The sequence below is a fragment of the Pristiophorus japonicus genome, chromosome 6 (genome assembly GCF_044704955.1).
Source record: "Pristiophorus japonicus isolate sPriJap1 chromosome 6, sPriJap1.hap1, whole genome shotgun sequence".
Taxonomy (NCBI): domain Eukaryota; kingdom Metazoa; phylum Chordata; class Chondrichthyes; family Pristiophoridae; genus Pristiophorus; species Pristiophorus japonicus.
In genome coordinates, this window is record NC_091982.1 from 174,895,278 (window position 1) to 174,920,795 (window position 25,518).

Genomic DNA, 25,518 nt, shown 5'->3' on the forward strand with positions numbered 1-25,518 from the left:
ACATTTCACTATGTTAAAGACGCTATATAAATACAAGTTGTTGTTGTTGTTGGTGGCACATGTAAAATTTGCCTCATGGGACCTGAACTGAAGATATTACAGTCTGCGATCTGCAGGTCAGGTCTGTCATTAGGCAGTTGAGTCCGGATCTCAGTTCAATCTGCCATTGATCCTGTTTACATACCATCTTTAGTGCCACTGCAGCCATGTGTGTGATAAGTAGTATAACAAGAATTAATGGGAAATGACTGCTTGACTATACCCTCATTGTCCCCTATGAAGACAGATTGAATAGTCTCCTAGAGTTTAGAAGAATGAGAGTTGATCTCATTGAAACACATAAAATTCTTAAGGAACTTGACAAGGAGGATGTTTCCACTGGCTGAGGAGTCTAGAAGTAGGGATCATAGCCTCAGGATAAGGGGTCGGCCATTTAGTACTGAGTTGAGGAGAAATTTCTTTACTCAGAGAGTGGTAAATCTTTGGCATTCTCTACCCCATGCTGAGTCGTTGAGTATATTCAAGACTGTGATCAATAGATTTTTGGGCACTAAGGGAATCAAAGGATATGTGGATATTGCAGGAAGGTGGAGTTGAGGTAGAAGATCAGCCATGATGCTATTGAATGGCAGAGCAGGCTCGAAGGGCTGAATGGTCTACTCCTGCTCCTATTTATTATGTTCTTATGTACTTATGTAATGGCCAGAATTTTCAGACATTACATTTTTTTTAAATCATCGCTTCAATATATCTTGTTTCCACTTTACATTTCTGTGTATTGCAAGCAATTGCTGAGTCCAAGGAGCAGGCAAACCTTTGCTCCAAACAACTGTCATTGGTCTTCCTAATTTAGCTATCAGGAGTTACACAAGGTCAACTGGAGATAACTCCTCTTCCCTCCCTACAGACAGGCAAGTGGTATTCATTCAGTGCCCCACTTAAATAATACAGACAGATGTGCAAGTTTTTATGTGGGGATTGGGGGAGGCGGAAAGGATGTTGGAGTAAAAAACTGTTTTCAACATGACATCAAAATATACGGATTTTTTTTAAAATCCAGAGAGGGCAGGAACTTTTAACAAAATGCAAAACTTGCAATTGAAGAATTTGTTGATTTACTTTTCTCTGTTCTTTCTCAGGTGGTGAGAAGATTACCTTGTCTATTTCTGTGTTACTTGCTCAGTCTGTCTTTCTGCTGCTGATTTCACAAAGGTTACCAGAGACAGCTCTAGCTGTCCCACTAATTGGCAAGTGAGTGATCGTAAACCTTTGCTACAGACTTTGAAAAATTCCAAACCAGTCTCTTGTCCAAAATTATTTGCAGAGGTACTGTTATTGTGGCATGTCTATGCCCAGGGATGGTGAAAAATATCAAGGGAGCATCTTGTGAGATTCTAAATATACACACGATCAAAAGTAAACTATCGTAAATGCAGAAAGCTTATTTAGGTTGAATAGGAGAAACAAACCTTCCTGAAATACTTACAACTTGTCCAGCATATAAAGGCCAGCTTTTTGCACCATCCAAAATATACAGTATTATACCATGACAAATATATACACAGGGTGGCAGATGGAAATTTCCTCATTATTTTCAGCAGGTTAGTGTAAAGTCCTTACACAATACCACAAATCCACACGAGGCACATTCTATGGACAAGGTCACTCCATGACCTGAACCTTTATTCACAGGACCAAGAAGTGATGACCCTGCGTGGGACCTCCCTTTATATACCTGGATGACCAGGTGAGGAGTGTCTCCCACAAGTTCACCCCCTGTGGTCAAGGTGTGCATTTCTTTCAAATATACAGTATTGCAGTGTTGTTACATAAAGGTTACATACATGACATCACCTCCCCCTCAACATCTTATTGGGATCATAGGTTAAGTCTCTCGGGTGGTCTGCGCTCTCTCGTGGAGCGCCGCAGTTGGGGCTCTGGTTGTTGAGCCTTGGTATGCATGTCTGTCACCTGTGGTGATTCCGGCCTGTCCGGGCTGACCGTAGGGACTGCATGCTGCTGAATGTTCTTGTTGCTCGTTCACTGGCGGTGGTGTGAATACCATCTCATGATCTTCCTCAGGTTCCTCAGTGTCCATGCTGAACCTTTTTTTACTTGGTCCAGATGCTTGCAGCATATCTGCCCATTGTTAAGTTTAACCACTATGACCCTATTCCCCTCTTTGTCTATTACAGTACCCTCAAGCCATTTTGGCCCCAAAGCGTGATTGAGAACAAATACGGGGTCATCAATTTCTATCCATCTCCCCCTTGAATTTCGGTCATGGTACTCATTTTGGGACTGGCGCTTGCCCTCAACAATGTCGGACAAGACTGGATGGATGAGGGACAGCCGAGTTTTGAGTGTTCATTTCACAAGTAGCTCCGCGGGCGGGACCCCCGTGAGCGAGTGCGGTCGGGACCTATAGGCCAGCAGGAAGCGCGATAGGCGGCATTGAAGGGAGGGTCCTTGAATCCAGAGCATGCCTTGTTTTATGATTTGGACCGCACGTTCCGCCTGGCCATTGGAGGCCGGCTTGAACGGTGCTGTCCTGACATGGCTAATGCCGTTACCCGACATGAACTCCCAGAATTCGTAGCTTGTGAAACATGGGCCATTAATGCTAACAAGGATGTCCGGCAAGCCGTGGGTCGCAAAGACCGCGTGCAGACTCTCCACGGTGGTGGATGTCATGCACAAATTCAAAATGATGCACTCGATCCATTTCGAGTGTGCATCAACCACCCATGAACGGGCCCGCGTAGTCTACGTGAATATATGACCATGGCCTGGTGGACCAGGGCTGAGCGGGGCCTCCCTGGGGGCATTACCTAACTTGGCACACGTCGTGCACCTGCAAACACAGTGTTCCAGGTCTGAATCAATTCCTGGCCACCACACATGTGACCGGGCAATGACCTTCATCAGCACGATGCCTGGGTGCTCGCTGTGGAGTTCCCTGATGAATGCTTCCCTGCCCCTCTGGGGCATGACTACCCGGCTGCTCCACAGTAGGCAGTCGGCTTGGATGGAGAGCTCATCCATCCGTCTGTGAAACAGTCTGACCTCCTCAGGGCATGCTCCGTGTGCCCAATCCCCAGTCAGGACACATTTCTTAATCAGGGATAGGAGGGGATCTCTGTTGGTCCAGATTTTGATCTGGCGGGCTGTGATGGGGGAGCCTGCGCTGTCAAAGACATCGACAGCCATGACCATCTCAATGCTTTGCTCCGCTGCCCTCTCAATGGTGGCTAGTAGAAGCCTGCTGAGCGCGTTAGCGCAGTTTTCAGTGCCGGGCCGGTGCCGGATGGAGTAGTCATAACCAGCCAGCGTGAGAGCCCATCGCTGTATGCGGGCTGACGCATTGGCATTGACAGCCTTGCTGCCTGACAGCAGGGATGTTAACGGCTTGTGGTCTGTTTCTAATTCGAACCTCCTACCAAAAAGGTACTGATGCATCTTTTTCACCCCATAGACACATGCGAGTGCTTCCTTCTCAACCATCCCATTCAGCTTGAGAGAGCGACCTGGAGGCATAAGCCACAGGTTGTAGTTGCCCCTCAGCATTACCCTGCTGCAACATGCACCCAACCCCATAGGACGATGCATCTCATGTCAGAACCAATTTCTTACAGGGGTCGTACAGGGGCAACAACTTATTTGAACAAAGTAGGTTCCTCGCCCGATTGAAAGCCTGTTCCTGACAGTCCCCCCAAAACCAATCGCAACCCTTACGCAGGCGCACGTGTAGCGGCTCCAACAATATGCTTAAGTTCAGCAGAAAATTCCCGAAATAGTTCAAGAGTCCCAGAAATGAACGCAACTCCGATGTGTTGAAGGGCCTGGGCGCTCGTCGAATCGCCTCCGTTTTGGATTCGGTAGGCCGAATCCCATCTGCAGCAACCCTCCTGCCCATAAACTCGACCTCGGGAGCCAAAAACACACACTTAGACTTCTTGGGTCGCAGGCCTACCCAGTCCAGTCGACGTAGCACCTCCTCCAGGTTGTGGAGGTGTTCCTCGGTGTCATGACCGGTGATGAGGATGTCGTCCTGAAATACGATTGTTCCGGGAATGGATTTGAGCAGGCTTTCCATGTTTTTTTGAAAGATCGCGGCCGCTGATCGAATGCCAAACAGACACCTGTTGTAAACAAACAGTCCCTTGTGTGTGGTGATGGTGGTCAGTAGTTTGGATTTGTCGGCCAGTTCCTGGGTTATGTAGGCTGAAGTGAGGTCCAACTTGGTGAACAGCTTGCCGCCTGCCAGTGTGGCAAAAAGGTCCTCTGCTCTTGGGAGCGGGTATTGGTCTTATAGGGACACCCGGTTGATAGTGGCCTTGTAGTCGCCACAGATTCTGACCAAACCATCCGCTTTTAGGACGGGAACGATGGGGCTTGCCCAGTCGCTGAATTCAATGGGCGAGATGATGCCCTCTCTCAGCAACCGGTCCAACTCGCTCTCAATTTTCTCCCGCATCATATACGGCACAGCTCTGGCTTTGTGGTGCACTGGTCTGGCGTCCGGGGTGATGCGTATCACTACTTTGGTACCTTTGAACGTCCCAACGCCAGGTTGAAATAGTGACTCAAATTGCTGTAGGACCTGTGAGCATGAACTTCGCTCCACAGATGACATGGCATGCACATCCCCCCATTTCCAGTTCATCTCAGCTAACCAGCTCCTCCCCAACAGTGCGTGACCATTGCCTGGGTCAATCCAGAGCGGCAACCGGTTCACTGATCCATTGTGTGTGACCGCCAACATTGCACTGCCTAGCACTGGAGTGATTTCTTTGGTGTACATCCGTAATTACGTCTAAATGCGTTCTAGTTTGGGTCTGCTGGCTTTGAGTGGCCACAGCTTTTCGAATTGTTGAACACACATGAGTGACTGGCTGGCCCCCATATCCAGCTCCATGCATACAGGGATGCTGTTTAATAGGACTTTCATCATCATAGGTGGCGTTTTGGTATATGAGCTGCGAATGTTTGCCACATGAACCCGCTGAACTTCAGCGTCCATTGATTTGCCCCAAGCGTCATCCTGCCTCGTAGACCCCTTATCTGGTTCATCCGCCTCGTATATTAGCCTGGTTACAGGCTTTCTGCACATTCTGGCTAAATGGCCACTGAGGTTACAATTTCTGCAGACGAACTGTTGAAACCTGCAAGTCCTGGCAGCATGTCTGCCCCCACACCTCCAGCATGAACTGCGATTTCCATTGTTGTGAACAAAAGAGCTGTTGCAAGGCATTCCTCGCTGATTGTCCCTTTGACTGCTCTTGAGCACCCTGTTAGTGGGTGTCAATGGCCCCATCCCAGGCCGCATTGTCCACTGCGGGGGGCATAAATATCCGTTCAGCCTGCCATTGTCTCTGTTGGAGACTTACTCTTGGGTCTATTGCTGCCTGGGGTGTGTCGAACTGCCCTTGCCTGCCTGCGGGGCTCTGTGTCGCATTTATGATATTGACTCCCTGATCCATCGCCGCGTTGGAGGCAGAATTGCACGCGTATATTATCTTGGCTTCCTCCTTCCCCGCTATAAAAGTCTGAGTCATCAACGCCGCCGCTGCCAAGGTCAAGTCCTTGGTCTCAATTAGCTTTCTGAAAATCCCAGCATGACTGATGCCCTCAATAAAGAAATCCCTTAGCATCTCCCTCCTGCAGGCATCTGTGAGCTTACAGAGGCTGGCCAAGCGTTGGAGGTCCGCAACAAAATCTGGTATGCTCTGTCCTTCCCGACGTCGGTGAGTATAGAATCTGTATCGGGCCATGTGTACGCTGCTCACCGGTTTGAGGTGCTCATCGATTAGTTTGCTGAGCTCATCAAAGGTTTTGTCTGCCAGCTTCTCTGGTGCTAGCAGGTCTTTCATGAGCGCGTAAGTCTTAGGTCCACAGCTGGTCAGCAGATGAGCCTTCGCTTGTTGGCCGCTGCATCTCCCAGCCAGTCCTTCGTGATAAAACTCTGCTGGAGCCTCTCAATTAAATCGTCCCAGTCCTCATCAACACAGTACCGTTCATCTGTGCTGCCGGTGGCCATTCTCGTGGGTCGTTGATTTCCGTTTCTCGTCGCCAATGTAAAGTCCTTACGCAATCCCACAAATCCAGACGAGGCACATTCTATGGACAAGGTCACTCCATGACCTGAACCTTTATTCACAGGACCAAGAATTGCTGACCCTGTGTGGGACCTCCCTTTATGTACTTGGATGACCAAGTGAGGAGTGTTTCCCACAAGTTTACCCCCTGTGGTCAAGGTGTGCATTTCTGACGTATATACAGTATTGCAGTGTTGTTACATAAAGGTTACATACATGACAGATAGAACTGCATAAATGGTGCAGGAAATTATTTTCAGGCAGAACAATTCGGTGTAAGGCTTTTCCGCCATGACACTTCCCGAGTTCCCTTTCATTTTTTCAGCCTCCGAGTCCTATCAAATCAAAATGAGAGCCAGTGGTGCAGCAGCTCCAAGTTTGCTGGCTATGCACTCCAAATGCTCTATGGGTAACTGAGATTTACACAGCTGCCAAGATCAGTGGACACCAACGGAAGTGATGAGTGTCTAAGAGTCTGGAGAGTTTGAATAGCAATTTCTGCAGCTGGGAAACAATTCTTGTGGTGATTTTTTTCCTCATTCTGCCTTCAGATACCTGCACTTTCTTTACCACCAGTATTCTTTTTACCCCCAATCCTCACCACCCCCTAACCACAGAGAGGGCTTTTCAGAAACAGGTATCCCATGGGATACCTGTATGTGCCATTAGCATGGAGGAAGAGGAGAAACATCTCAGGATGGAGCAAAGGAGACTGAGGCAGCATTTAATGAGGATGCAGTCTACCAGATGTCACACTACCTCCATAGAATATGTATGCAGCACAGGTCATATGTGGACCTTTCTGAGGAGTTGTGCATTAGAAAAATGTCACCTACTGCATGAGGAGCTGCAGCCATACTCATTTGACTGAATGGCTCTCATTGTGGCTATAAAGGTGACCATCACACCCAACTTCGGAACAACAAAGCCTACCCACTGCTCCCATGGATAATGGCCCAAGTAAGCGTTGCCCAAACATCACTAGAGCTTTACTATCGGGCACTTGCCTTAATGAGAGAGATGAAAGGACACATCACATTTAAGAGTAAGAGGCAACTTTGGGACTTGAATATGGCACTTACACATCAAGGAAATACTCTACTGTTTCTATCAGCAAATCAGCCTCAACTTTATACAATTTGGAAACTGATCAAGGAGCAGAATTTGATTTTGACGGGAGAGCATTGAGTAACCTTGCCTGTTTTGTTTTCCAGATACTTGATGTTCGTAATGAGTCTGGTCACCATTGTGGTAGTGAACTGTATCATTGTGTTAAACTTCCATTTCCGAACTCCCAGCACTCACATTCTCTCATCCTGGACTAAATGGGTACAGTAACAATAGTAACCCCTTTGTGCAGAGTTCACCTTCTCCATGTGATTAACTAGGCAATAGCCCATTCCTCAAGGAGGAAAAAGCCGAATGAGTGAATGTGTTCTCTTGAATGATTAGTATTCTTCTACCCTTGCCTACTTACCCCCATCCACCTTGCATTACAAAATGTTAGTATGCAGGTACAGCAAGGCATTTATACGTACAATCCTATTTTGATTTTCCAGCTATTTTTGGAAAAACTCCCACGGATCCTGCACATGTCCCACCCTGATGACACTGAGTCATCACCATGGGAGAACAGTGTGATGCAGCGACGCAGCAGCTCCATTGGATACATTGCCAAAGCACAAGAGTATTTTACCATCAAATCCAGAAGCGAACTTATGTTTGAGAAACAATCTGAACGTTATGGATTGAGGACACGAGCCACTCCAACTATCAGTGAGTACCCCAGCTTTGAGATTGCATTAATAGATTAATCAGACAGATTCCAGCTAGCTCTGATTATTAAAGGAAAGTTCAGCAGTGTCCTTGATGGCTTAACTGTCAAAACGGTGAATAGTTAAGCATTAGCGACCTTGATTAGATCCCTGCTTTGTACTGAGGAGAAGATTTCCATGGAACTAATCACATGTGACGAAAAGTAATTGGTTCTGTCATTTTGAATCCTTTGAAGCACAATTTCAAAATATGGGCATAAAAATTCGATAAAGTACAAAAATGGGCGTCGCCACTGCAGGCTGAGGTTAACTCCTGTCTGTAAAAGGAGCTCTGTTATTTTCGCGTTGTCTGCTGATTTAAATCAGCGCAGCGCAGAACCTCCCGTGCAACATGCTCTTTCAAGCGGTATGTTCAGCAGGAGACTGAAGGTCGGGTCTAAACCATCTGTGAGGCGTTCTCAGGAAAGCGCCATTTATGAAAGTGATGTGGAATGTTTCCGGTTATGTTTCTCGTACTCTGTAGGTTGACAGAGAGGGGATGCAAGATAAATCAAAGCCTAAAAATACACTAAGCTGTCAGATTTTAAAGAATGCAACCTGCAGTTTCGCTGAAATCTATGTTTAATTCAATTGCTGAAACTCTCAAATATTTAGCCGGCTCATTTGTCAAGTACTATTTTTAATTTAAAAAGGTCAGCAATAACTGCTTAATGACAGCAATTTGAGTGGAATAATTCTTGCAGTTTGCAGTTCAAAATACTTGAAGTTATGAAAACTCACGCTACACGTGTCATCAAATTCCTGATTACACCATCTCGTGCAAACAATGTCAAAATTATTTGAAACAATGATCAGTTAAGAATGCAAACCTGTCACAGAGCCTGGGTTCAGTGGGGCTGCACATACTCTACACAGTTATTGAAGACGGAGAGATCTAGAGATCTCCTACACTTTCTCCCGGATCTATGCGCTGGCAATGGATACATGCATGGGTGTGCTTTGGAGATGCCGTTAGAAGGAGTGGTGACGTCCAAAGTCGCTCAGAGTGTTTCAATTCAGCATTGTACGCTGATTGACGTCACGCTCTCGATCATTGAAATATTTCAGGCAAGTGCAGGTAAATGCAGCGCTGCTGACCTGCCCAATATGGTGGCCGCCACGTTTGGGGTCGGAAGTGAGCAGAAGCGAGGAAGTCACCACTTTTTCGTCAATACCGGGGCCCTAATGGCTGGTGCTAAAGGTTTCTGGTATGTATGTAACTATGTAATACTTGCCACCAGAGGGCACGATTGTTGGAGTCCTAATGGTCACCTGCACACGTGCAGGGCCAGTATAAAAGGTTGGCTGCATGTTGTTTAGGCACTCTGGAGTTGTAATAAAAAAGACTATGGTCACATTAAGTTTAGCTCACAGTTCTCAGCCTCATGGAGTTCTTCTACACACAACAATTGGCAATGAGTAACAGAATATGAACCTTCATGCAACCATGGCTGCCGTTGGAATATTAGAGAGATTCATAGAGGGTGATGATTGGGAAGCCTTCGTCGAGCATCGCGACCAGTACTTCGTGGTCAACGAGCAGTTCAGCAGGTGGGATCCCAGTGAGTGAGTGGGGTCTCGTGCGGTAGCTAAGCAGGACTCAGGATAGGCAAGTCTGCAATGAGCCTTTAGTTACCCTCTTCACGCCTTGCTTGATGGTTTGCACTGCTCTCTCTGCCTGACCATTGGACGCTGGTTTAAACGGGGCAGATGTGACATGTTTGATCCCATTACGGGTCATGAATTCTTTGAACTCAGCATTGGTAAAACATGGCCCATTGTCGCTCACCAGGACATCGGGTAAGCCGTGAGTGGCAAACATGGCCTGCAGGCTTTCAGTAGTGGCAGCAGACATGCGAGCTGACATTATCTCACATTCAATCCACTTGGAGTTCGCGCCTACAACCACAAGGAATATTTTACCCAAGAACGGGCCTGCATAGTCGACATGTACCCGAGACCACGGAGGGCCAAGACCATAAATTTAGCGGCGCCTCCCTGGGTATATTGCTTAACTGCGAGCACGTATTACATCTGTGAACGCAGGACTTTAAGTCCGCATCGATACCGGGCCAACACACGTGGGATCTGGCTATCGCTTTCATCATTACAATGCCTGGGTGGGTACTGTGGAGGTCATTGATGAAGGAGTCTCTGCCCTTCTTGGGGACCACTACTCGATTGCCCCACAGAAGGCAGTCTGCCTGTATAGACATTTCATCTTTGCGCCGCTGGAACGGCTTTATCTCTTCCTACATTTCCACTGGGACACTGGACCAGCTCCCGTGAAGCACACAGCTTTTGACTTGAGATAATAAGGGGTCCTGGCTTGTCCAAGTTTTGATCTGCCGGGCAGTGACGGGTGATTGCTCACTGTCAAATGCTTCCACAACCATGACTAGATCTACGAGCTGTGCCATTTCCACCCCCGTGGTGGGCAATGGCAGCCTACTGAGAGCATCGGCGCAGTTTTCTTGCCTGGCCTGTGGTGGATGGCATAGTTGTATGCGGACAACGTGAGCGCCCATCTCTGGATGCAGGCCGATGCATTGGTATTTATCCCTTTACTCTCGGAAAACAGGGATATAAGTGGTTTATGGTCAGTTTCCAATTCTAATTATAGCCCAAACAGGTATTGATGCATTTTCTTTACCCCATAGAAACATGCTAACTCTTTTTTTTCAATCATGCTGTAGGCTTTCTCAGCCTTAGACAGACTCCTGGATGCATAAGCACCGGTTGCAGTTTCCCGAAATCATTAGCTTGTTGCAATACACACCCGACGCCATATGACGACGCATCACATGTTAATACCAAACGCTTACATGGATCATACAACACAAGCAATTTGTTTGAGCATAACAATTTCCTGGCTTTTACAAAGGCATTTTCTTGGCTTTTGCCCCAAACCCATTCGTCCCCTTTTCTTAGTAGGACATGTAGTGGTTCTAGCACAGTGCTAGACCCAGTAAGAAGTTACCAAAGTAGTTCAAGAGTCCCAGAAACGACCGCAGCTCTGTCACGTTCTGTGGCCTCAGTGCATTCTTGATTGTCTTCGTCTTCGCGTTGGTGGGCCTGATGCCGTTCGCCACAATCCTCCTTCCCAGGAACTCCACTTCAGGCGCCAGGAAAACGCACTTCGAGCGTTTTAACCTGAGCCCCACGCGGTTGAGTCAACTAAGAACCTCCTCAAGGTTCTGCAGGTGCTCGACTGTGTTCCGACCTGTGACCAAGTTGTCGTCCTGGAAGACCACGGTGTGCGGGACCGACTTCAGTAAACTTTCCATGTTTCTCTGGAATATTGCCGCCGCTGATCGGATTCCAAACGGGCATCTGTTAGAAACAAAAAGACATTTATGTGTGTTGATGCAGGTGAGGGCCTTTGATGATTCCTCCAGTTCCTGCGTCATGTAGGCTGAAGTCAGATCCAGCTTCGTGAACGTCTTTCCTCCCGCCAGCGTTGCAAAGAGGTCGTCAGCCTTTGGTAGTGGGTATTGGTCCTGCAGGGAGAAGCGATTGATAGTTACTTTGTAATCGCCACAGATTCTTACGGTGCCATCTCCCTTGAGGACTGGGACAATAGGACTGGCCCACTCGCTGAACTCGATTGGTGAAATGATGCCCTCTCTTTGCAGCCGGTCTAGCTCAATCTCTACCCTTTCTCTCATCATGTACGGTACTGCTCTCGCCTTGTGATGGATGGGTCGCGTCCCCGGAATTAGGTGGATCTACACTTTTGCTCCTTGGAATTTCCTGATGCCTGGTTCGAACAGCGAAGGAAATTTGTTTAAGACCTGGGCACACGAAGTTTCGTCAGCGGGCGATAGCGCTCGGACATCGTCCCAGTTCCAGCGTATCTTTCCCAGCCAGCTCCTGCCGAGCAGTGTGGGACCATCGCCCGGTACCACCCAGAGTGGTAGCTTGTGCACCGCTCCATCGTAAGAGACCTTTACGGTAGCACTGCCGATTACAGGAATCAATTCTTTAGTGTAAGTTCTTAGTTTCATGCGAACTGGAGTTAAGAGTGGCCTTGAGGCCTTGTTGCACCACAATCTTTCGAAAGTCTTTTTGCCCATGATGGACTGGCTCGCACCCGTGTCCAGCTCCATTGACACCGGGAGTCCATTTAGTTCAACATTCAGCATCATCAGGGACAATTCATGGTAAATGTGTGCACCCCATGTACCTCTGCCTCCTCTATCTGAGGCTCTGGTTCATCTGTCCTCCTCTGCAACATGGTGGTTTGCAGGTTTTACAGGCTTTGCAGCTCGCCTGCACACTTGTTGGAGGTGTCCCATTGTTCCACAGCCCTTGCAAACGTATCCTTTGAATTGGCATGAATGGAAATGATGATCACCCCCGCAGCGCCAACAAGGTGTTAATGGCCTTGCATTCATCACTCTTGATGGTGGACTCTGAGTCATCTGCAGACGTGCAACTGCAGTTATGTGTGACCTGCCCTGTACGTTACGATTCGAAAACAACATCACTTTGTTCACAGTACTTGTAGCAGCACTTGTGTGCTGAGAGATTTGCTTCGTATTGTCACTGGGCAATGAACACTTGGGCTATCGCAATGACCTTACTCAAGATTGGGGTCTCTGCAGTCAAAAGTTTGCAAAGTATGGTTTCAGGGCCAATGCCAAGTATGAAAAAGTCTCTGAGCATGTGCTCCAAATGTCCTTCAAATTCGCAATGTCCTGCAAGGCGTTTTAGCTTGGCGACATAACGCGCCACTTCCTGGCCTTCAGACTTTTTGTAGGTGTAGAACCGGTACCTCGCCATCAGAACCCTTTCCTTCGGGTTCAAATGCTCTTGGACCAGTGTGCACAAATCATCATGCAATTTCTCTGTGAGTTTCGCTGGAGTGAGCAGATTCTTCATGAGGCCAAATGTTGGTGCCCCACAGATGGTGAGGAGGATCGCCCTTCGTTTGGCAGCGCTCTCTTCCCCATCTAGTTCGTTGGCCACGATGTATTGATCGAGTCGCTCCACAAAAGTTTCCCAATCATCTCCCTCCGAAAATTTCTCCAGGATGCCCACTGTTCTCTGCATCTTTGGGTTCGTTATCTGTATCTCGTCGCCAGTTGTGGTGTGTGGAGAAAGAGTCAGACTGAACACTGTGAGCTCAAAGCAAAGTGTGACTGTAGTCTTTTATTGCAGGTCTCCAGAGTGCCTCTCCAACCTGTGAAGCCTCCTTAAATACCTGTGCTCCCAAGGGATTATGGGATCCCTTGGGACTCCAGGGGATGAGCCCTCCGGTAGCTGTACAGAGTAAATACAAGTCCACATATGAAACACTAAGTCACCTAGACAGAGTGGGACTCAGGCTGAAACACTCCAAGTGTGTTTTCCTGGCGCCAGAAGTCGAATTTTTGGGGAGAAAGATTGCAGCAGCCATCATCAGGCCCATGGACTCAAAGACAGAGGCCATCAAGAATGCACCCAGACCACAGAATGTGACGGAACAGCGTTCGTTCCTGGGACTGCTCAACTATTTCAGTAACTTTCTACACGGGTTGAGCACATTGTTAGAGCCTTTGCACATGTTGCTACGTAAGGGTGACGACTGGGTTTGGGGCAAATCTCAAAACATAGCCTTTGAGAAGGTCAGGTACCTGCTATGTTCAAAAAAGTTACTTGTACACTATGACCCATGTAAACGTTTAGTGCTAGTTTGTGACGCCTCATCGTACGGGGTCGGCTGTGTGTTACAGCAAGCCAATGTATCAGGCAACCTCCAATCGATTGCATATGCGTCTAGAAGTCTGTCTATGGCTGAGAGAGCCTATAGTATGGTCGAGAAAGAAGCGTTAGCGTGTGTATATGGGGTTAAGAAAATGCACCAATACCTATTTGGACTTCGGTTTGAGCTTGAAACTGACCACAAGCCACTCATTTTGCTGTTTTCAGAGAGCAAAGATATAAATACCAACGCTTCATCCTGCATCCAAAGATGGGCACTAACATTATCCGCTTATGACTATTTTATCTGCCACAGACCAGGCACTGAAAACTGTGCTGATGCCCTCAGCTGGCTACCATTACTCACTACTGGGGTTGAAATGGCGCAGCCCACAGACTTGTTACTAGTCATGGATGCTTTTGAGAGTGAGGGGTCACCTGTCACAGTTCACCAGGTCAGGACCTGGACCAGCCAGGATCCTGTGCTATCATTAGTAAAGAGTTGCGTCATAAATGGGAATTGGTCGGCCGTTCCCGGGGAAATGCAAGATGAAATGAAGTCGTTTCACCAACGCAAACATGAAATGTCCATCCAGTCGGATTGTCTCTTATGGGTAATCGCATGGTTTTGCCAAAAAAAGGCAGGGAAACGTTTATACGCGACCTACACAGTACCCACCCAGGCATTGTCATGATGAAGGCAATTGCCAAGTCGCATGTTTGGTGGCCAGGCATTGACTCGGACTTGGAGTCATGCATGCATCAGTGCAACACTTGCTCACAACTGAGAAATGCACCAAGGGAGGCTCCACTGAGTCTGTGATCATGGCCCTCCAAACCGTGGTCCAGGATACACGTAGATTTTGCTGACCCCTTTCTAGGAAAGATGTTTTTAGTAGTTCTGGACGCTTACTTCAAATGGATCGAATGCGTAATCATGTCATCCAGCACATCCACAGCCACCATTGAAAGCCTCCGGGCCATGATCGTCACCCATGGCTTGCCTGACGTCCTTGTCCGCGACAATGGACCGTGTTTCACCAGCTTGGAATTCAACGGGTTTATGATCCACAATGGCATCAACCATGTCAGGTCTGCTCCTTTTAAGCCCGCATCTAATAGTCAAGCGGAGTGAGCAGTCCAAACAATCAAACAGAGCATGAAACGCGTGACGGACGGCTCCCTGCAGACCCGCTTGACTTGCATTCTTCTCAGTTACCGGACGCAACCCCACTCGCTCACCGGGGTTCCCCCGGCAGAATTGTTAATGAAGAGAGCCCTCAAAACCAGGCTCTCCCTAGTCCACCCAGATCTTAATGATCACGTGGAAACCCGGCGACACCGGCAGAACATGTATCACGATCGTGCGGCTGTTTCACGTGACATTGATGTTAATGACCCTGTGTTTGTCCTGAATCACAGTCATGGTTCCAAGTGGGTTGCTGGCACTGTTTTGGCCAAGGAAGGGAATGAGGTGTTTATAATCAAACTGTTAAATAGCCAAACGTGCAGAAAGCATTTAGATCAGACCAAAATGTGATTTACTGACAACCAGGAATGACTTGAAGAGGACATCACCATCGACGATCCACCAACACACACCCAACCAGCAATCGACCTTGCTGTCAATCACGAGAATGAACCCACCATTCCTTACAGTCCAGTCAGACCAGCCGCGGTGCAGTGCAGCAATGGTCCAGCCAACTCACACACTCCAGGGTTTGAACTTAGATGATCAACCAGGGAGCGAAGGGCTCCGGATTGCCTCAACTTGTAAATAACTTGTAACGAAGACTTTGGCGGGGGGAATGATGTTATGTATGTAACTATGTAATACTTGCCACCAGAGGGCACGACTGTTGGAGTCCTAATGGTCACCTGCATGCACGTGCAGGGCCAGTATAAAAGGTTGGCTGCCATGTTGTTTAGGCACTCTGGAGTTGTAATAAAGAAGACTAAGGTCACACTAAGTTTAGCTCACAGTACTCAGCCTCATGGAGTTCTTCTATACACAACAGTTTCAATTTCTAAGTCAAGGTTCTTTATGCTGAATTAAATCTTTGATAAATAAAATTGCCAGTTATTTTGCATGCCATACTTGTAGTGTCATAGAAGACATTATGCTGTGCTGATGTGAATGATATATAATTTTCTACATTTTATCATCCAGTTTTTCAAGCTGAAACTTGAAGTCGTAATTTTTTTTTTAAAGTTAAATGTGAACTTTTACTGATCATAACAGAGTTCTCCCAAATCTGAATTTCCCTTTCTTGAATCTAAATATCAGGGCAAGCTGGAGAGTCTAAATTCAATTTTGTTATGTGTATTTTTGTATGAATTAGCCTCATAAAAAAATACATTTTATTTAGAAATTCCTTCCCACAGGGAATAATAATAAATGCAATGTTTTAAACCAGGTTGTGCAAGCCGTGGCATTGATAATGAGGACATTTCAGACCAGTTGTATGCAGAGATCGAGTCAGGTATTGATGGGGCAAATTACATTGTGAAACACATAAAAGAAAAGAATGCCTATGATGAGGTAGGTCTGATGAACTTTGTACAACTGATATTTCTATCGCACTCCTCACACAAGGGAAGAGATTTCAAAGTCTTTACAGGGAGGTGGAAAACAGTGGACATAAAGCAGGAGGGATAAAGGAAAACATTTTTAAAATTTGGAGAGCGAGCAAAAGCCTGATTTGAAGAGAAGACTTTTAGGATGCTTTTGAAAGCAGGAAGGAATTGACCTCTTAATGATCATCATTTGTTTTCAGACTAATGATGTTGTATTAGCCGCAGAACCAATGCCTGAAACAATGTTTGTTGCCTAATGTATGAAAGACAGGCCACAAGATAAAAGCTCATTACAGTGTATCATTTTTACCAGCAGCCTGCTGTTGAGATGATCCCTCCTGCTTTATCTCTGGTCTTTCGAATAATCAGGATCGACCGCAAACCAATATGATGTGTGTATTGTGTTTAATCGGAACTTAAGACAGATATAACACACGTTATACAGAGAATACTTACGACCGTGACAAATAGCTGGTGTGCACGAACAACTCTTCTTCTTCCTCTCTTTTCCTCAACTACCCAAGAGTGTTAGACCGGAGTCAGCATTAAACCCACGCTCAGGAGTTTGCACTCCACCATCTGTACTGAGGGCTTTTCATATTTATTTTAATACTTTTTTTTAGGGGTGGACTGGGGTAGAATATTGACAAGACCATTTAACCTATAGAGGTTCCCCTTAAAACAAGGTGCCCAAATGGTATGTTGAGTTCTTTCTTTAAGCCATTGAATGAGACCAACCCTCCTGTTGGAAATAAAATGGAGGCAGAAGCAAAAGATAGAAAGGAGAATAGTAAAAGTGGAGGGCAGAGAAACCCAAGACAAAAAACAAAAAGGGCCACATTACAGCAAAACTCTAAAAAGACAAGCCTGAAGGCTCTGTGCCTCAATGCAAGGAGTATTCAGAATAAGGTGGACAAATTAACTGCGCATATAGCAGTTAATGGGAATGATGTAATTGGCATCACGGAGACATGGCTCCAGGGTGACCAAGGCTGGGAACTCAACATCCGGGGTATTCAACATTTAGGAAGGATAGGCAGAGAGGAAAAGGAGGCGGGGTGGCGTTGCTGGTTGAAGAGGAAATTAATGCAATAATAAGGAGGGACATTAGCCTGGATGATGTAGAATCGGTATGGGTGGAGCTGCGGAATACCAAAGGGCAGAAAACGCTAGTGGGAGTTGTGTACAGACCACCAGTAGTAGTGAGGTTGGGGACAGCATCAAACAAGAAATAAGGGATGTGTGCAATAAAGATACAGCAGTTATCATGGCCGACTTTAATCTACATATTGATTGGGCTAACCAAACTGGTAGCAATGCGGTGGAGGAGGATTTCCTGGAGTGTATTAGGGATGGTTTTCTGGACCAATATGTCGAGGAACCAACTAGAGAGCTGGCCATCCTAGACTGGGTGATGTGTAATGAGAAGGGACTAATTAGCAATCTTGTTGTGCAAGGCCCCTTGGGGAAGAGTGACCATAATATGGTAGAATTCTTTATTAAGATGGAGAGTGACACAGTTAATTTGGAAACTAGGGTCCTGAACTTAAGGAAAGGTAACTTCGATGGTATGAGGCGTGAATTGGCTAGAATAGACTGGCAAAGGGTACTTAAAGGGTTGACGGTGGATAAGCAATGGCAAACATTTAAAGATCACATGGATGAACTTCAGCAATTGTACATCCCTGTCTGCAGGAAAAATAAAACGGGGAAGGTGGTTCAACCGTGGCTAACAAGGGAAATTAAGGATAGTGTTAAAACCAAGGAAGAGGCATATAAATTGGCTAGAAAAAGCAACAAACCTGAGGACTGGGAGAAATTTAGAATTCAGCAGAGGAGGACTAAGGATTTAATTAAGAGGTGGAAAATAGAGTACAAGAGGAAGCTTGCAGGGAACATAAAAGCTGACTGCAAAAGCTTCTATAAATATGTGAAGAGAAAAAGATTAGTGAAGACAAACTTAGGTCCCTTGCAGTTGGATTCAGGTGAATTTATAATGGGGAACAAAGAAATGGCAGACCAATTGAACAAATACTTTGGTTCTGTCTTCACAAAGGAAGACACAAATAACCTTCCGAATGTACTAGGGGACAGTGGGTCCAGTGAGAAGGAGGAACTGAAGGATATCCTTATTAGGCGGGAAATTGTGTTAGGGAAATTGATGGGATTGAAGGCCGATAAATCCCCGGTGGCTGATCGTCTGCATCCCAGAGTACTTAAGGAAGTGGCCCTAGAAATAGTGGATGCATTGGTGATCATTTTCCAACAGTCTATCGACTCTGGATCAGTTCCTATGGACTGGTGGGTAGCTAATTTAACACCACTTTTTAAAAAGGGAGGGAGAGAGAAAACGGGTAATTATAGACAGGTTAGCCTGACATCAGTAGTGGGGAAAATGTTGGAATCAATCAGTAAGGATGAAATAGCAGCGCATTTGGAAAGCAGTGACAGGATTGGTCCAAGTCAGCATAGGTTTATGAAAGGGAAATCATGCTTGATGAATCTTCTGGAATTTTTTGAGGATGTAACTAGAAGAGTGGACAAGGGAGAACCAGTGGATGTGGTGTATTTGGACTTTCAAATGGCTTTTGACAAGGTCCTGCACAAGAGATTGGTGTGCAAAATCAAAGCGCGTGGTATTGGGGGTAATGTACTGACGTGGATAGAGAACTGGTTGGCAAACAGGAAGCAGAGAGTTGGGATGAACGGGTCCTTTTCAGAATAGCAGGCAGTGACTAGTGGAGTGCTGCAGGGCTCAGTGCTGGGACCCCAGTTCTTTACAATATACATTAACGATTTAGATGAAGGAATTGAGTGTAATATTTCCAAGTTTGCAGACAACACTAAACTGGGTGGCGGAGTGAGCTGTGAGGAGGATGCTAAGAGGCTGCAGGGTGACTTGGACAGGTTAGCTGAATGGGCAAATGCATGGCAGATGCAGTATAATGTGGATAAATGTGAGGTTATCCATTTTGGGGGCAAAAACACGAACGCAGAATATTATCTGAATGGCGGCAGATTGGGAAAAGGGGAGGTGCAACGAGACCTCGGTGTCATGGTTCATCAGTCATTGAAAGTTGGCATGCAGGTACAACAAGCGGTGAAGAAGGCAAATGGTTTGTTGGTCTTCATAGTTAGGGGATTTGAGTAGAGGAGCAGGGAGGTCTTACGGCAGTTGTACAGGGCCTTGGTGAGGCCTCACCTGGAATATTGTGTTCAGTTTTGGTCTCCTAATCTGAGGAAGGACGTTCTTGTTATTGAGGGAATGCAGCGAAGGTTCACCAGACTGATTCCAGGGATGGTTGGACCATCATATGAGGAGAGACTGGATCAACTGGGCCTTTATTCACTGGAGTTTAGAAGGATAAGAGGGGATCTCATAGAAACGTATAAGATTCTGACGGGACTGGACAGGTTAGATGTGGGAAGAATGTTCCCGATGTTGGGGAAGTCCAGAACCAGGGAACATAGTCTTAGGATAAGAGGTAGGCCATTTAGGACCGAGATGAGGAGAAACTTCTTCAGTCAGAGAGTTGTTAACCTGTGGAATTCCCTGCCGCAGAGAGTTGTTGATGCCAAATCATTGGATATATTCAAGAGGGAGTTAGATATGGCCCTTACGGCTAAGGGGATCAAGGAGTATGGAGAGAAAGCAGGGAATGATCAGCCATAATCTTATTGAATGGCAGTGCAGGCTCGAAAGGCTGAATGGCCTACTTCTGCACCTATTTTCTATGTTTCTATGTTATCTTCCACCTGTCAGTGGTTCTCATAGCCATTACACATGGGTTCTGTACTTGACCAATTATGGCCTTACAGCATGTTGAGGACTGTCTTCCCCTTAAAACATCCAGCTCTGTACTCCCAAGACTAGAGTCTCCTAGCTCATACTCATTTTCCAGGAAAACAAAACTTAAGCAGTTCCAGTAAAACATAACTTATGCATTAACCCCTTACTTGTCTCGAGCTCTAATACAATTATTTAAACACATCACATCATTATTCATGTCACATCATTATTCGCATAAAATATACATTTTAGGTACCCCTAATTTCTAACACTACAGAGAAATAAATCCCACACCAGAATAGGATAAGTGTACAGAGTAATGTATCAGGGTGGTGGTGATCATTTTTGAAGGATGGCTAGATGGCTTTCCTCATCAGAATTCATCCAAAACTTTGCTGCCCGTATCCTAATTCATTCCAAGTCCCGTTCACCCATTACCCCTGTGCTCACTGGTTTACATTGGCTCCTGGTCCCCAAATGCTTTCATTTTAAAATTCTCATCCTCGTTTTCAAATCCCTCCATGGCCTCAGCCATCCCTAAATCTGCAACTTCTTCCAACTCTACATCCCACCAAGAACTCTATGTTCCTCCAATTCTGGACTCTTGTGAATCCCCATCGCCCATCACCCTACAATTGATCAGCCGTCTAGGCCCGAAGCTCTAGAATTCCCCCCCAAAAAAAAAATCTCTCTGCCTCGCCACTTCTCTCTCTTCCTTTAGTGTAAAGTGTATCTCTTTGACCAAAGTTTTAGTCATCCATCCCAAAATCTGCTTCTTTGGCTCGGTGCCAATCTTTGTCCGATGATGTTCCTGTGAAGCACCTTGGAACGTTTTCCATATTAAAAGTAATGTACGAATGCAAGTTGTTGTTGAATGACACAGTAGACTTTTAGGAAATTCAATTAGTTCAAAATCCATACGTTATGGACAATTATATGCAAGTAGCAATTCAAATTTTATTTTTGAAACTCCTTGATGTTAATCATAAAATGATTTCTAGTTTGCTGTATGAAAGTTTGTTTCTATTATATTTCACACAATATTATGTAACTGGCAGTAACTCACTGGATAACATTTTATTCTTTGCTTATTTATTTTAATTTTAATTTAAAGTATGCTTTAAGAACAATGTTACAACTTGATGCACCAGCAGAGATTGGCAGAGTCAGTATAAAGAGAGCTTTGCATAAAATTCTACACAAAAGAACATCTTCTGGCTTAATCATTTTTTTCTTTTTGTTTCAGGAAGTTGACAGCTGGAATCGAGTGGCCCAGACTATAGACAGGCTGTGTATGTTCATCATAACTCCAGTGATGATCTGTGGAACATTCTTCATATTCACTATGGGAACCCTCAATCACCCCCCACCAGTACCATTTGAAGGCGATCCCTTTGAATATTCATCAGATCGTCCACGATGTTTGTAGTTTTCAAGTACAGGACATCACCGGAGAGAGTGCTGCAGCCACCCCCGCCCCCCCCCCCCCCCCAACACACACACACACACACACACACGGCAAACATATCTCTGTATACAAAGATTACACTTATACAAATGTATCACAAGAGTCTAAAAAACTTGGTTATGGACACACAAGGAAATTTTAAAAATACAATTATGCATGCATGCGCACACTCATACATACAAAATAACATTATAGTAAATGAGAATGATAGAAAATAGTGGGACACTCAAACCTTGAAATCAGCTGTTTATATTCCGACCAGTTCATAATATTGATGTTGCTGAATCTTATGCTGCCATTATACTGCACAGTGTGATGTACAGCTGACTGCACCTTGGGCTGCAAATCACTTCCAATAGGCAGGAGAGAGCTCCGCATGTACAAAGCTCCATACCTCAGTCAATAAGTTGTGAGCATTGCTTTCTCTGAACATTAAAAAACAATCTCTGCTTATGGCTATTAAATGCCCAGGAGTTCACCTGAGCATTTTAAAAAAGACATGACTGCTGCCAATTAACTGGATGGAAATGGTTGCGTATGCGCAGTTCCAGTGGAGTTTTTTTGTTTGTTGTCGACGGACTTCCCAAATAGAGGCAGGAGTCACTCTGTTTTTAAAAACCTGGTGTGACAGTATTCTGCAATTATAATCCACAGAGTGTTAAATGTCACTGAATTTCTGCAGTGCTCTGGAGTTCGATTAGGAACTGACTGTGGAATGATACTACCACTGCTGTTGTACTGTGATGCAGAAATCACTTAATGAGCAAATGTGCCAGTATATCTGCAACTTTAAACCTTTATCCCATTCCTGCAAAGTAAACTAACAAAGTGAGGATGCAATTTTCAAAATATAGGAAAAATTATCTTTGACATACATACACTTCCAGACTAATGTGCACACACCTGCGCTTGGACTCATATCTAACCATAAGTACATAACGCCCATGGCACATTCAGTACAAAGTGAATTTTGGATAAAATTCTTAAAAACAAATAGAACATCTTCTGTTGACCCTGAAGTCTTCAGGTGGGTGCCCTTGCCACCTACTCAGAAGAGCAAGTTAAAATTGAAGATGGCAGGATCCAGATGAGTCATCGGCGGGTAAGTCACCTGACCGATTTTAGCTGCCCACCCGCCCGATTTCCACTTGGCAAGTAGGGTTAAAATCACTGCTACTGAACCCAAAAAAGTCTGCTTTTCGAGGCTGTCCCTTTCAGCATTCAGCTTCACCTCAGTTCCAAACAGCATTTGCGTTGTTAAGTCTATGATAGACATATTCCGGCTCATCCACTATCCAATAAATATTGATAATTTAATTACATTTGAAATTAAAGAGTATTAAACCACAATTGAAGTTAATGGATAGTTACTGATGTGAGACCTTTGTTATCAAATTTACAGGTTCGTTATCCCTTTCTCTACTGCTCACAATGAAATAAACAATGGACTGCGATGCAGTTCCATTAAACTGTGCCATGGAGTGGCACAATGTGCATTCTAATATTGATCCTGAGATTCCAAGATCCTGATCTTAACTATCCCATTGGAGGGAAAATAAGCACTTCCCTCAAGGGAAAGAATAAATCGGGGTAATACATGTTGTGTATCTGTAAAGCATGCACTCCCATGTTCCGCCACCAGGGAGTGCATCCCCTGAAGTCCCAAGGGATCTCAGCATCCCTTGGGAGCACTGTATATAAGCCGGCCCCTAAGGCCTGTTTACTCACTCTGGAGTGTCTTAATAAAGACTGAGGTCACTGTTACTTTAACACTCCTGTGTGCAGTCTCATCTGTATTAGGAACACAATAACTGGCGACGAGTATATGAATCCAACGTAAAGATGCAGCAAACTGTGGACATCCTGGAGAAGTTCTCGGAGGATGAGGACTGGGGAGCCTATGTCAAATGGCTAGACCAGTACTTTATAGCCAACGAGCTGGACGGAGAAGGAAGCGCTGCAAAAAGGAGAGCGGTCCTCCTCACGGTCTGTGGGGCACCGACCGACAGCCTCATGAAGAATCTTCTGGCTCCGGTGAAACCCACAGATAAGTCGTATGAGGAGCTGTGTACATTGGTTCGGGAACATCTTAACCCGAGGGAGAGCGTGCTGATGGCGAGGTATCGGTTCTATATGTGCAGCGATCTGAAGGTCAGGAAGTGCGAGCTACATCGCCGAGCTAAGGCGACTTGTAGGACAATGTGAGTCTGATGGCTACCTGGAGCAAATGCTCAGAGACTTTTGTACTGGGCCACGAGACCATCCTACGAAAACCTTTGACTGTAGAGACACCAACACTCAGTTAGGCCATTGCGATAGCACAGGTGTTTATGTCCACCAGTGATAACACCAAACAAATCTCTCAGCACACAAGTGCTAGCAATGTTCATAAATTAACTGTAACTGTGTTTGTGAACAGAAATGTACAGGGCAGAAACCATGAGTCTGCAACTGCCAGCAGGCTTCAGGTGACCCAGATGACTCAGAGTCCCCAACAAAGGATGAATGCAAGGCAATTCACACCTTGGCATTGTGGAGGCTTCCATTCAGTCTATTCATGCCGTTTCAAAGGGTATGTTTGCAAGAGCTGTGGAACAATGGGGAACCTCTGACAAGCTTGCAGATGAGCTGCAAGATCTGCAAAACCTGGCAGAGGAAGATCGGTCCATGGTGGATCAAAGCAATTTCGAGCCTCAGAGAGAGGAGGCAGATGCTGAAGTACACAGGGTGCACACATTTTTGACGAAGTGTTCACCTATAATGATAAATGTAAAATTGAATGGCTTACGCATAGCCATGGAGCTGGACACTGGCACTAGCCAATCCATCATGAGTAAAAAGATGTTTGAGAGACTGTGGTGCAACAAGGCACTCAGACGAGCCCTGAGCCCCATCCACATGAAACTGAAAACATACACCAAAGAGCTTATCACTGTCCTGGGCAGCGCCATGGTCAAGGTCACCTACGAGGGCACGGTGCACGAACTGCCATTCTGGATGGTCCCGAGCAATGGCCCCACACTGCTTGGAAGGAGCTGGCTGGGCAAAATCCGCTGGAACTGGGATGACATCCGAGCGTTATCACATGTCAATGAGGCCTCATGTACCCAGGTCCTTAACAAATTTCCTTCCCTTTTTGAGCCAGGCATTGGAAACTTTTCTGGGGCGAAGGAGCGGATGCACTTGGTCCCAGAGGCACAACCCATTCACCACAAGGCGCGAGCGGTACCTCACATGATGAGGGAGAGAGTGGAAATCGAGCGGGACAGGCTGCAACGCAAGGGCATCATCTCTCCAGTGGAATTCAGCGAGTGGGCCAGTCCGATTGTTCCAGTACTCAAAAGTGATGTCAATCGTTTCTCGCTACAGGATCAATGCCCGCTACCTAAGGTCGACGACCTATTTGCGACGCTGGCAGGAGGCAAGACGTTCACCAAGCTCGACCTGACTTCGACCTACATGACACAGCAGCTGGAGGAGTCTGCGAAGGGCCTCACCTGCATCAACACGCACAAGGGACTGTTCATCTACAACAGATGCCCGTTTGGAATTCGGTCGGCTGCAGCGATCTTCCAGAGAAACATGGAGAGCCTACTCAAGTCGGTACCACATACAGTGGTCTTTCAGGACGACACATTGGTCACGGGTCGGGACACCGCCGAGCACCTACAAAACCTGAAGGAGGTCCTCCAGCGACTGGATCTCGTAGGGCTGCGGCTGAAGAGTTCGAAATGCGTCTTCATGGCAACAGAAGTGGAGTTTTTGGGAAGAAAGATCACGGCGGACGGCATTCGGACCACAGATGCCAAGACAGGGGCTATCAGGAAAGCGCCCAGGCCACAGAATGTCACGGAGCTGCGGTCGTTCCTGGGACTCCTCAACGACTTTGGTAACTTCCTACCGGGGTTAAGCACCCTCTTAGAGCCCCGACATGTGTCATTGCATAAAGGTGAGAACTGGTTATAGGGAAAAAAAACAAGTAATTGCTTTTGAGAAAGCCAGAAACATTTTATGCTTCAACAAGCTGCTTGTATTGTATAACCTGTGATGCATCATCGTACGGAGTCGGGTGTGTATTACAACAAG

At 46.1% G+C, this 25,518-nt stretch overlaps 1 protein-coding gene and 1 long non-coding RNA gene across 2 annotated transcripts in view; one reads left to right on the forward strand and one right to left on the reverse strand.

Annotated features, from left to right (window-relative positions):
- The window catches only part of LOC139265879 (uncharacterized), a 47,526-nt gene extending 38,589 nt beyond the window's left edge, over window positions 1-8,937 (reverse strand). Inside the window, exon 1 of the long non-coding RNA XR_011593647.1 lies at window positions 8,743-8,937. This is a non-coding gene — a long non-coding RNA (uncharacterized lncRNA). The remainder of the gene's footprint in view (window positions 1-8,742) is intronic.
- chrnd (cholinergic receptor, nicotinic, delta (muscle)) overlaps window positions 1-23,202 on the forward strand; it is an 83,562-nt gene extending 60,360 nt beyond the window's left edge. Inside the window, exons 8-12 of the mRNA XM_070883401.1 lie at window positions 1,140-1,251; window positions 7,313-7,427; window positions 7,658-7,874; window positions 16,015-16,139; window positions 21,211-23,202. Coding sequence (XP_070739502.1) covers window positions 1,140-1,251; window positions 7,313-7,427; window positions 7,658-7,874; window positions 16,015-16,139; window positions 21,211-21,393 — 752 coding nt within the window. The 3' untranslated portion in view covers window positions 21,394-23,202. The remainder of the gene's footprint in view (window positions 1-1,139; window positions 1,252-7,312; window positions 7,428-7,657; window positions 7,875-16,014; window positions 16,140-21,210) is intronic.
- Window positions 23,203-25,518: the final 2,316 nt, after the last annotated feature.